Raw genomic sequence first — 12,905 nt, forward strand, 5'->3', positions numbered from 1 at the left:
TTTTTTTTTTTTTACAGCCTCACACTGCAGGTCACACAATTCAGAACACATCAAAAACATCTCTGTGCTCCAGTAGAACAACACACAAAACAAGATTAAACCCACATTCAGTCAGCATAAAAAGGATGGAAATTATTGACTCAAATCTCCATGGAGCACAAATTAATAAAATATTTAATATCCAGTTGAAAAAAGAAGGAAATGGGGCTTAGAACATAATCAGTGTTTAAAATAACCAGGATTAATCAATTATTCCAGAAAATGTGGGATGTCATGGTAATTCTATGTGGTGCAAAACATTTATGATCCACACAGAATAATAGTGGATCTGCTTTTATTTGTATTTTAAAGAGGTGAAGCAGGGTTACCGCATCTTTTAAGATCCAATTCTTTATTATCAGGAACAGTGTTTCGGGCTGAGGGCATTTTAATGTTGCTATAACAGCACAACTAATTTAACTGAATCTTGTGTACAACCTATAACATGTCATCAAACCAGACTCTGCGGATGAGATATTCAATTACCTTTAATTGCAAATGAAAATTAAAACAAGCTCCATGCCACATAACGTTTGTAAAAATGATTGAGCTGCAGTCGTAGAAAAATTGGATTCAAGAAAAAAAAAGAAAAAGAGCAAATTATTCGGGGAAAAAACACGACACTTTACACAAAACAAACGGCTGCTCACACTAATTGTCGCTGAGTGGCTTCTCATTTAAACTCCATTAATACAAACCCGTTATAAATCCTATTTGCTTTCTCCTGGTCTGACGTCTTGAATCAAGACAAACACAGAAAAGTGAGGACCTCTCATTTAAATAATTTTATCTGGAGGTAAAAAAAAATAAAAACAGAATTGAATAATAATAATAATAATAATTTCTCTTTCCTTTAGTGCCTGCAAACCCCAGCTGGATGATGCACCTGTGGTAAGTCTCTGTAACAAAGTGAAAGCACGAGAGTGGTGACGGATCCAACCTGTACAGCAGTCAGGCTTGGGGCGTCATTGAAGACTAAATCATAACTAATTATGTAATGTAACCAAAAATAATCATAATAACAATCGAAGCAATTCCAATAGGGTCCGTGCTGAGTGCTTAGGCCCCAATAATAAAACACTTTAGGTACTTCTCCGTGATTGCTCCTAAAAGAGTCAAAGTTCTGAAAGGAACATCTTAAAAAATCTTTTATTCCCAGATAAAGTCTGTATAATATCTACTGTAAAGAGTCTGTTTGTGTGTAGGCGGGGGGGCTGAGCTGAGGTGGTGGTGGAGGGGGGGGTCGTCTCGGAGCATGGGGTCATCTCCTGAACTTGCGGAAGGGCCTGCTCTGGTTGTTGTGGTGGGATTTATTGTAGGGCTCCCATCGTTTCCTCTCTGGCGGTTTGTTGTGAACGTAGGCCGACGGGCCGGCGTAGTCGTCTTCTGGGTTCTCATCCATCATCTGGAGCTTGGCCTCGATGGCGCGGATTTTAGCACTCGTGCTGGAGGAGGGGAGGGGAAAAAAGAGAGAGAGAGAGAGAGAGAGGAGATGTGAGGTGAGGTCGGGAAAAATACCAGTGTTGGACTTGAGGGTGAGAGACGGACTGAGTGATGGACAGTCTCTCGGCTCGTGGCTGAAGGGGGAAAGAAGAGGAGTTATTAGTGCTCTCGGTATTATGGAGAGAAATGAGGGGAGAAGGGGGGAGCGAGCGAGAGACTGAGAGGAAATCGGTCGCTGAAGGAGCAAGTGAGAGGAGGTTGGGAGAAAGATTACGGTGCAGGTGAGTGAACGAGGAAACAAGTGAATCATCTGTAAGAGTAAGAGTGAGGGAACATCTAGAGGGGATATCGGTGGACAAAGCAGGAAGAGGCTGTATATATTTCCTCCCCTGTTCACTGCGGAGAGAGTGATTTTGAAGTTTACACTAGAATCAAAGTGTGCAACCTTTCCTGAGAAGCACCGCCGGCTCACGCTCTGCTACACACACTGGATTGTCTCGGCAAGAGTTGACACCGCGAGCACAAGAGGCCTTTTACCGACTTAACAGTGCTCGATGTGACTGGCGTGCTTACAGTGTGTGCGAGTGTGTGTGTGTGTGTGTGTGTGAATATGCATATGTCAGGTCGCAAGTGTAGCCACAACAACGAAACACGTTGTAATTTACTTTGACAGAACTTTAGCGTTTCCACCCAGAAGCTTTTGGAGCCAAAGTGTGAGTCCAGATGAACTCGACTTGAACTGAGGTTTGTGGCGAAACGCAACGAGCACTCAGGGCTCGGCTGTGATCGCTTCAGGGGCCGAGCTGGAGCACAGAGGAGGATGTGTGGAGGTAGACGAGCGACACAGGTTAATGAAGGAGGAGAGTATGTTCGAAAAGGTGTTTGTGCCAATCGCATCTACAGGTTGAACGTACGATGTGTAACTTCGGCCGCTAGGGGTCCCTCTATCAAAACAATAACAAGAGAGCCGAGTTTAAAGATGTCACGAAGCAGCGTGGGAGTTCAAAATGTACCAGACGCCACTCAGGTGCAAATCGTGTTCACGTATGAGGTTATGTTTTCAAGTTTTATTCACGTTATGCAGCAAAGAGAAATTGATGGTTCATTACGAGCGAGCAATACAAACAGTGGAAGGAAAACACAGCCGACTGGCTAACTAGCTAACTGGCTAAATGGCTAGCTGTGCGTTTTTCCTTCGTCAAAAGTTGTTTGACCTGGAAGTTGCAGCAATGGCCGAGGACAGAGAAGAACGCAATTAAAAGGCGACCAAAATCCCCCGGTCTGTTACCTTAAATAAAGTTGGGGATTTCTCTGGGTTTGAACATTGCTGGAAACATTTCTAATTATGCAATTGAACAAGTCATGAAAACATATAACAAAGTTCTAGCTGTTTTTAACCATTTTAAAGAAGAATAGTTACTATTATATCTTGGAAGTGTTTATAGCTAGGGATATAACGCTACGGACATTTGGACAATGTTTCCTCGAAGGTGTTAATGGCGTTGCACCCATGAAAGTGAGAGAAAGTATTGTGTGGAAATTGAAAGAGCTTCAACATCTCGCTCGTTCAAAATCGTATTTCCGCTGCATGACGTGCATGTGAATGCAACAACGCCAGTTTCCGAGAGTTACAGAAATTGCCAGAGGAATGTTGTTTCAGATGCTGTTCGATCGTCCAACACACACTTAGCTTAGTAACTTCTGTCTCATGCAATTGGTTGAGATGACGTTTAGGAGAAAGGAGAGGCAAATCATTTATTCCTTAAGTTTGCTGCCAGACAGTTTCTAACCGTGTCACGTAATCTCTTTTGAAAGGTTCAGTCTTCCTGTCATTTTCGAATTCATCCACTCTGGAGGCTGGTTGTCTGCTATAACAGTGATTTCACATTCAACCATTTTAGTGGGGATGTGCTTTAAAAGAGGAGTGAAGCGGTGTTGTGTACCAACCTGAGGTGATTGGCTGTTAAGGCTCCGTCCTCTCCGGCGCCGCTCGACGACGGCTCCAGGCTCGGAGGCATCGTCTTGTCGTTACGGAAACCTTCAAACCTCTGCAGATGACACACACATGGGCCAAACGAAACAAAAACAAAAAAACACAAACAGTGATGGACACAGATGGAGAGACACAAACAAAGGGATAAATTCACAGGCAAGAAAGAGACATGTAGATAGTCACAGAAACAGAGAGTCAGTGGGAGAGACTAAAAGATTGACGAATGTCCTGTTCAGGCCGAGAGTATCTAATGCAGATTGTGTAGATGATGATGAAGATGTGGACAGCCCACACCCTAATTACAGCCCAAATTTAGTTGTGGCTGATAAGATTGGAATTTTTGTTTCTGCTAAATACACAAAAACCTTGGCATCACTTGTTTTTCTGTACCAGGGCTTGTGTCACAATCAGAACTAAACTGTCATAAAGCTTTAGAGTGCAGTGATGCTAAGTCTGACCAGGAAACACTACCAACACAATCTCAGAGGGAGAGAGTAAGAAGGAACCAAGTGGGCCAGATATGTAGAGCGCCTCCGACCTCCTGATAAACACTGACAGCGGTTCTCGTCAGAGCCAACTCCGGCTTCCTCCCGCAAACATGAACGTTGCTAAACTGCTGCATTGATTTTGTTTGCGTCTGGTGGAACAGACAGAATCCAAACGGGAGCCGAGTGTGCGTCCAGCTCACGGTCACGCCCTAGAGGCATGAGGGAGGATAACATGGGAGCAGCTGAGGAGCAACCACCACCGTCTGCACTCATTCCTTTTCAAAACCCCCTTCCACACATCTCCACCAGCCAACACAGACTTCGTCAAACCTGTGGAGAGAAAAAAAAGAAAGAGACAAAAACAGGAGTCACATGATGAGTATGAGAGACACCCCCCCCCCCCCCCCCCCCCCACAGCCATGGGCAGGAATGTGATGCTTGGAAATCATCTGACAGTGTCCCGGCTGCTGGATGTGGCACCGAAGTTACATACATGCATGGAAAGCACACGAGGTCTTACAATGAGAACCGAGAAATAAAGAACATGTCAAGCCAAGAATAGGTCTAAAACAATGGCCGCTCCACCAGCCAGGACCCTTCCCTTCCACCTCTTTCTAAAGGCCTGTAGCTGGAATGCATCAAAAACATCCCAGTAGCCGACACTATAAAAACCTCACAGCTGGATTTGAGTGTTGAACATGTAACTTGGCTGATTGCAGTCACGCGTACGTTAGGATGTTAACACAGCAGGTTCCTGACGATGTGGTTTTAAATTATAGTCGGATTATAATTCAATTCATGTGCAAATACTTTAACAACGACTGCAGATAAAATTTTAGTTTTATTAAACTGCTTGTTATTTTCCCAATTAATCAACAATTTACTTGATTTTAACTTGACTTATTAAAATAGCTTCTTTAAAAAGGGAAATATTCAAACTTATTTTTAAATATTTTTTAAAAGGAAACGTAATATTAGTTGATTAACAGAACAGTTGCCTATTAATGATCTGTCGATTGATCGTAATCAATTTATTCATTAATCATTGAATCTTTAAATGTGACACACATCATTTCAGTTTTTTAACCATCAACCCGACTGGGATTGGTGATGACAACAAAGCCTGCATGGCTGAATCTAGTTCATTTACATGTTGGATGCATGTTAATTACTGTACATCGTCCCTTTTCAATAAACAATCACAGACAATATGGCTCAATTTATCAATATAAAACAATAAGACACAGTTGTTAAACAGTTGCAATATTTGATTTGGAAATTCACTGATGTTTGTTAAGACTTGGACCAAACACTTCAATACTAAAATATACATCAACATAATTTCCTCTCTTATTATACAATGTAATAAAATCAAGATGTAAGTCCGGAAATGTGTCGACGACTTCAGCACAAACAGTTTTTGACTCACTAATCTCATCATGTCACATAAAAACTTAACTTAAAATTCAAATCTTACCGGTAAAATAACGATTAGACTCAAACCCCCAGATCACAAATGCCACTTTCAATGGATGTGTGTTCAATGACTGAGTAGAACGATAATCAAACTTTTAGCAAAATCCCAAGTGACTGCCACTGACAGAGAAAGTCTGATATGTTTAACTCTTTCAAGTTGAGTCAACTTTTAAAGTTTATGTCAATAAAAGGGATGGAAGAAAGTGCAATAAAATAAAAAAGCTAAACTTTTGCACCCAAACCAAAATCTGAAAACACACATCTCACTCTCTCCCTCACTCTGCAGCTTCACAAACACATAAGAGGATCTAGCTATCACTTTAAGACACAGTTGTCTGCACTTAAAGTTGTATGAACAAAGCCCTAACACTAGTTTCTGTATGTTAATTGGACTTACAGGATAAAAACAGCTAAAATTCACATTTTATCACAGAGATTCTATTTTTTGTTGTAACGGTGGATTGAGCTCATCCACAATCAATGTGTGAGCAGATTTATCCGACAGCGTGTTGTCTTAGAGTTGACCTTGACCTCACTCTACTATGTGTTTGTGTGTATGTGTGTGTATGTGTGTGTAGGGCGTGATTCGTCTCTATACAGGATATCCCTTCACCCATTGCCAGTAGGCTGTCCATTGTTAAGATACAGACATAAGCTTTGCTGGGATCCCACTGCTCCCCATACACTGACCACTGGAGGACTAATGTGAAAATGAAAACCGACAGATGCTTTTAATAGCTTCTAACCAAGGTGCAAGTGGTGTCCCAGTCAAGAATGTCCATCTCAAGAATTATTGTTTATTTTCCTTAAGATTTCCACTTTTTTATCTCTTATCTCTGAAAGTCAATGATACAATGGTTGGAATGCACAGCTCTACATTTCCTCTGGCTAACCTATAGATATGGATATACCAATATATATTAAAAGAGGTTGTTATCAAATCGTTGTGACAAAGAAATGTAACTGAGGCTTCATATATTACAATTAAAACAAACCTGATAATCATTAATTAAGTACCACCAAATACATAAACATTTTATGTGAAAAAAATAAACCTTTTTTGTGTGAAATTCTAACATGAAATGAAATATTTTCTGCATTTATTATTGTGTAAAAGGAAATTTCTCTGATAAGGCTGCGGCTGATAAAGATACGTCTATGAAAGCTTCATATTGGCCGATTTCAGCCAACCTCCAATTCAGGCTCTGCTTTATATGTATTAATTCACTGAGCCATCAGGGTGTGTAAGATTTTAAATGTTGTAAAGTGGAACAGGAGTTTGACACTCACCCTCACCTGTGCGTGCGCCCATCGCACAACCAGCTTCTTGGATAAAGCTAGCTTCCCATTTAAACACTGGATCGCCCGCTCGGCCTCCTGCAGGCACACCATGAATCAGAGGATCAGATCTTTTACAATTATGATTAAACATCAGCCGGGATGATTGATGAATGATGCACTCGAGTCATTAAATCATTAGTCCTCACAACAGAGAGAAGGCAAAAACAACAATACATGATGATGATGTGCCACTTCATACACGTAGACAACAACTGTGTGTGTTTCAGAGGCTGTGTGAGTAAATGCAGGATTATCTGATCAAACGAGTGGCTTGATGCTAAATTATATTTTTATGAAGTACTTCTATCTGTGTGTGTGTGTGTGTCAGCGGGTTCCTAAGTGTGTGTGAGCGAGTTAGATAAACACACACTTCCTCTGTATATTCCTTTTGGGAGGGCGTCATATCCCACCGATAGATAGAAGCTGTGAAACGAGATGTTTATCATGATCCCTGAGCTCAGTCCAAAACAAATACTGCCCGCTGAACCCCGAGTGGCCGAGCCGACTATTGACTCCTGTTCTCAAGGAAACGCTGTCTTGCCGTCAGACTTGATTTGATCAAATAAAACCTGTGATCGGAGTCTGTGTAACACAAATCAATGTAGACATGGTACAGTATGGTACTAATCCCTGTGATTGACGGGTAGTGGATTTAGTAATTTATTGAAATTAAAAAGAATTTCTGTATTTACAAGAATTTTACTTTGAAAATGTGTGACGCATGCTGAATGTAGTTTTTATTAAAATCAACATTGGGGGTAGACACTTGAGATAAGCAGAAAGCTTCACATTTAGTGCATGTAAGATTAGTTTCCACAAACTTTTATAAAATAAATTAAATACAAATCCCTTCATCTTGTGTGTACCTCTCTGGTGCTGAAGTTGACAAAGCAGTAGCCCCGTGGCTGTCCCTCTAAAGGCCCGGACTTGTGGAACAGGAAGTCAAACTGTTTCACCTCACCAAACCTCTCCAGCAACTTCACCAGGTGATACCTGCCGGGACATAAGAGCGGTCAGAGTCAAATCATGGCTAATATGTAGGTTTAGCTTTTGAGAATTTATTGAAACTGTAACATACATGATTAAAACATTCCCCTTTATGATTAAAAACATGCACTATGAACGATTCGCCTGCATAGACCTGTACCCCACATTGGATTTACCAGCCTGAACTCTGTGGCTGCAGGAGATGAGGCTAACGAGAACGACAGCTTTCTCTCCCTGACACCTTTTTAGCAGCGGGCCAGCTGGTGTGGCAGCCACTGACAGTAAATCTTTTATTGAGACAATGCTGAGGATACAGTAGCAGGACAATGAGGGAATAAAACAGAGGAAGCCTAAAATCCCCCCTGGGCACCGAGCTCCGAACAAACATCCACTGGCTGCGTGGACCTGCCGGAGACTGTTGGACTACACGTGAACACAGAGATGTTGTCACCGAAGAGATATGTGTGAATGTTTAAGTACATGTTGCTGTGGACGAGCTGCCATGGGGGAAAAATAAAACATTATTATGTTGAGAAATGTCTTCAGGGTCACATATAAACTGCATTCATTGCCGCTGTATATGGCTGTAAAAAACAGGTGCTGTCTGCATGTTTCCAATACATGCTGAGCAGCAGGGCCTGATTTAATTTCACTAATCGACAGTGAAATTATAATGTGAAATTAAAATATTAAAAAATGTAGGATTTGCTGAGACCTGTTTTTTCTCAGATTGTCGTCTAAGACCTCTTATACTGGTTGGGCTGCAGCTATGGACCATTTACATTATTGATTAGTTTAAAAATTATTTTCTTGATTAATTGATAAATCACTCAAATGGGTTTTTTGCATATTTGTTTTCTGCAAATTGATTATAATTTTAATTTAACAGCTCATACACAGTGTTTTCCTTAGTCATTCTTATCCTCTGAGAGGTGCCTGGTTATCCTTCAAAAGAAACTAAAGATTAGTAGAGAGGGAAAAAAACATTTAATTTCCTCTTTTAGCAGAATTTGATCAATCAAATTTCTCATGTATCACAATATGAATGTTCCTCTAATTCATAAATGTATGGAATATAAAAAGATATATAATATAAACATGTATCTAATGACATATTCCAGTGTCTTTGTTTCAGTGCTGTAACCTTGTGTCGAGGCCCAAGAATGAATGCTTCGTATGAAAGGACAATGGGGACAGGACAATAATCAATTATTCAACCTTTATTGTTATTGTTATTTTTAATCCTGAATGTGTGTGTGTGTGAGAATAAGATTCAGTGTGGGTCACTGAGGCTGACGTGTCGCTTTAAGCTACAGGTTGTACTAATGTCTTCCACTCCTCTACGACTCCCTCGAGGGCTTTAGGCCACGGAGAATTTCTGCTTTTCCCAGACAACACCCTGTAAGGCTCCCATGTGAAGGTGGCTCTTCCTGCACTATAGGCTTATTTAAACAGGAAAGACTATACTATAATAAAGTTATTACTTATAGGACTTTGCTTCACTCTTACTCGAAAAGTTTGCCAAGCGCTGAACCTCTGCAACGCTGATCAGGAAATTATATGTCAGCCAAAACCAACAAAGCTTAAATTCTGTAAAGTAATATCAAGTGTTTTAATACTGCTATATATTCAAATAAATACATGCTGCATATCTGTGCATATATGGGTTAATGTGAGAGGGATCATTCTAAGAACATTTTTGGATTGTTGGTGAGCTGAACCACAATGGGCCGCTCCTCCTGGGGGTTGTAAAAACCACCGGAGGAAGAGGAGGAGAGGGGCCGAGGAAAGGGAGGGAAAGGTGGGGGAGAGGAAGAGTAAAGTTCAGAGAGGGGATGTTGGCAGCAAGGTGAAAGGTGGAGGAAGAGGAGGAGGATGAGAAGCCAAGAGAAGAGAGGAGGTGAGGAGCCAGGTAGGAGAGATACAAGAGCTCAGGAACCCACAAAAGAGGAAGGAAGGAAAGGGGAGAAGGATTCGATCCAAAAAGGTGCAGGTCAGAGGGAAGACAAAATTAGAGAGGAGGAGGAATGGATTTGGATGTGGTGGGGGGTGGGGGCTGCTTTTTGCCAAGGCTGTGAACTGTAATTTCTACATAAGTAAGATGATGGTTACAAGGGCTTCTATTAAAAAGCACGACAACTTCCAGACACACAACACAACTTGTAGCATGACGGCCAGAAGGTGAACAAAGAGGAAGAAGGTGATGGATCACCACTAATGAGAAATCCCCTCTCTGAGCAACCAACAGAACCAAAAACATGAATATGTGGTGAAAACTGTGGTTCCACCTGCTGTGCTTCTGCTCGGTGAGAAGAGCAAAGACAGAGGAAAGGTCTCACTGGATGAAACAAGCACGTGGGATTTCTATCTCAGCGACAAGGAGCTCTGAGAAGATCATTTCAGCAAGGTACCGCTAAATTGTAAATTTAAATTAACCATGTTTTCTTTCAAATAACTGAAAATATGAAAAAATATACCCGTCAAATAAATAAAACATAATTATTATACCTAAAATACTAAATCTAAGTTTTGATTGATTACTCAGATACCAACTTGTAGCTCAAGAGATTAGGTCTCTAACTAACTGAGAAAAAAAACTTGCACAGTAAATTTATTCACTATTCATTTAATATATTGAAAGCAACCTGTGTTGTCCGATGTTTTGGCATCACACACTCATAGTCGGCACCTTGCATTTCCCACATTCCCCCCCCCGCACTGAGAGTTTTGCTCCGACTTACCGGGACAAACTACGTATGCTATCCAGGAGCTAATTAATCTTCCCAATCAGCATCAGGGGCCACGGGCATTTCTCTTGTTTTCCCTCTATACTGTAACGTAGAGGGCTATTTAAGGAGAAGTAGAGCAGAGCAGGGAGAGGGGAAGGAAACGCCTGTCTAGACTCCCACCGAGCTGCTGCCCATACATTCTCCAGCAGCCCCCACAGGCACACAAACACACCCCTCACCCCAAGAAGAAAAAAAACGACCTCCTCTCCATCCAGCATACGTAACAGGGGTTCTTCAATCACCCCCCCCTCACACACACACACACACAAACAACTGAAGGATGTCTACTTGTAAACATTATGTTGTGAACACAGACACCTCAGTGTGTTGAAGCCTGCACCTCCACCAGCTGCCACCCAAACATCACCTGTGTACTTAAACATGCTTGTCCGTGCTCACACACACACACAGACACACACACACACCAGACTGACACAGAGAGAGTAAACAGGGCAGGTGAGTGAGGAATGATGGCTGCTCCTTAGCACAGCAGGTCTCCACGCCTCGCTGCCTCTCTTTCACACACCCAGCCCAGTCTGCTCAGTCTCAGACTGCGACACACACACACACACACACACACACACACACACACACACACACACACTATGCACACAGTTAATCAATCATGTAAGTGCACACACAATGCGTTGCCTCTCTATGAGGCAGAGGCAGGCGAGTTGAAAAGCACTGCTTCAGGTTCATGTCGTAGACTTTGCATCAGCCTCCTCAGAACCAACACTTATTGCTGCTGAAATCAAACACTAACTTTGTTGTTCACTCATGTGCTGAGTTGAAAAGTTACGATTTTTGACAAAATATATTTTCAATTTAGATTCCAGTAAATAGGAAATACGATATTGTATGGCAAAATAAATTGCACTGCTGTTCTAGTTGTTTTAGCTCTAATTTAAACAGAAGCATATATGTGTCAACGTGTGACTGGACTCTTTAATAACCAATACTCAACATGAAGCTGGAGTTTGTTTAATAACTGTGGGTTTACTCACTCTGTGATTTTGGGATCGATGTTGCCTAGCCACAAGCGGTTTCCATCATGGGACACACTCTCTGAAATGATGGAGGCATTTTCCACCGTCTCTGCTGCCGACGACATGTGGACTCTGAGGGAGGCGGGGAAAAGGGAAGACTGAGATATTAGACTTTCAAATAAGTTCAAGAGAAAATTTAAAATAGCTTTTGAAACATAATGCTGTAGACAAAAGACATGAAGACAGAGAAATGCTGTGCAGAAGAGTAAGCTGTTAAATGTAATATTATAATATACTCTTACAAATTAGCAATATATTATATTTCTGGAAACTGTGGATAACATGATTGATCAGAAGGCATGTGGCATATTTAGACAACTGATCAGAAATAATCTGATCTGCTTTATATTTAATCACTTATTGACATTCAACTCTCAAGACTGTGCATAGACTCAGTGTTGTATTGAAGAGATAAGGTCAAACTATCAAACCTGCATAGATTGGTCATTTTAATAACATGTGGACAGTGCTATCATCTGAAAGATAAAGGTATATTTCTCAATATGATTTCAATACAATAATAATTGTCAATAACTGTATAAGTATGTTACATGGACACACACATGTGCAGATCAGTGATTCTATGTCATTAAAACACACTGTCTCTTGGTTTATTTGAAGTTTAAATACTCAGCCTCTGTCAGGTTGTGATGAAGAGTGAGTTGTATTCTTCTGTGCTCCAACAAAACCTCCACACCCCCCATGTTCTCTCATTTTGACCTGCTGCTAGCTACCGTTAGCTTAGCGGACTCCGGGCTAATACTAACCCTAACCCTACTGGCGTCAGCTGGTTAACCCGGATGTGTAAAGCGACACATGCATCACACATCCACAGTGTCACTCATTCAGTCCTGATCGTGTGAACCTTCCAACTACACATCTAACAGTGGGTTTTAAACGAGCTAGCAGTTAGCTAGCAGTTAGCGGGCTAGCATTAGCTCACCTCCTCGTTCTGTCTCCCTTCCTCAAACAGCGGCTGGTTCCTTCAGCTCGACCCGCCTCTGACCCCACTGTCCCCGGGAGGATTCAGCTGCGTGGACACGTAACACGGATCATTATGAGGGTGGTCTTCGTCTCTGTGCTCGTCCTGCAGAAGGGGGTCGCTGATGCTAGCCGGGGCCGATGGACGGTCGCAGTCTGACAACAAAGGCGCGGAGTGATGACACGCTGTGTTTAGCTGGATGCGGCGCAAGGAGGGAGCGCTCGGTTTGTTCACCCCAACATCCCCTCTCATCGCTGAGTGTCTCCAGGTATGGTGGCACACTGGCTCAGAGTGAAACCCCGCTCCTTCGGCGTACCC

The 12,905-nt window shown here is 41.9% G+C and overlaps 1 protein-coding gene across 1 annotated transcript; it reads right to left on the bottom strand.

Annotated features, from left to right (window-relative positions):
• Positions 1-509: 509 nt before the first annotated feature.
• Positions 510-12,747, bottom strand: rbm18 (RNA binding motif protein 18). The gene is made up of 6 exons (XM_061070440.1): positions 12,549-12,747; positions 11,564-11,677; positions 7,647-7,773; positions 6,736-6,816; positions 3,430-3,530; positions 510-1,484 (listed from the first exon to the last, which is right to left on the bottom strand). Exons 2-6 carry the CDS (start codon positions 11,668-11,670, stop codon positions 1,301-1,303), a joined length of 600 nt encoding a protein of 199 aa, XP_060926423.1. The 5' UTR covers positions 11,671-11,677; positions 12,549-12,747; the 3' UTR covers positions 510-1,300.
• Positions 12,748-12,905: the final 158 nt, after the last annotated feature.

The sequence above is a fragment of the Limanda limanda genome, chromosome 1 (genome assembly GCF_963576545.1).
Source record: "Limanda limanda chromosome 1, fLimLim1.1, whole genome shotgun sequence".
NCBI classification, from domain to species: Eukaryota; Metazoa; Chordata; class Actinopteri; order Pleuronectiformes; family Pleuronectidae; genus Limanda; species Limanda limanda.

What these genes read in the sequence shown, in the direction of transcription:
- rbm18 (XM_061070440.1), bottom strand. Translation starts at nt 11,670, where the DNA reads ATGTCGTCGGCAGCAGAGACGGTGGAAAATGCCTCCATCATTTCAGAG. An exon ending in ATCGATCCCAAAATCACAGA is followed by an intron (nt 7,774 to 11,563) that starts GTGAGTAAACCC and finishes ATGTCCCGGCAG; the next exon opens with GTATCACCTGGTGAAGTTGC. An exon ending in TGCGATGGGCGCACGCACAG is followed by an intron (nt 3,531 to 6,735) that starts GTGAGGGTGAGT and finishes TGTCATCTGCAG; the next exon opens with AGGTTTGAAGGTTTCCGTAA.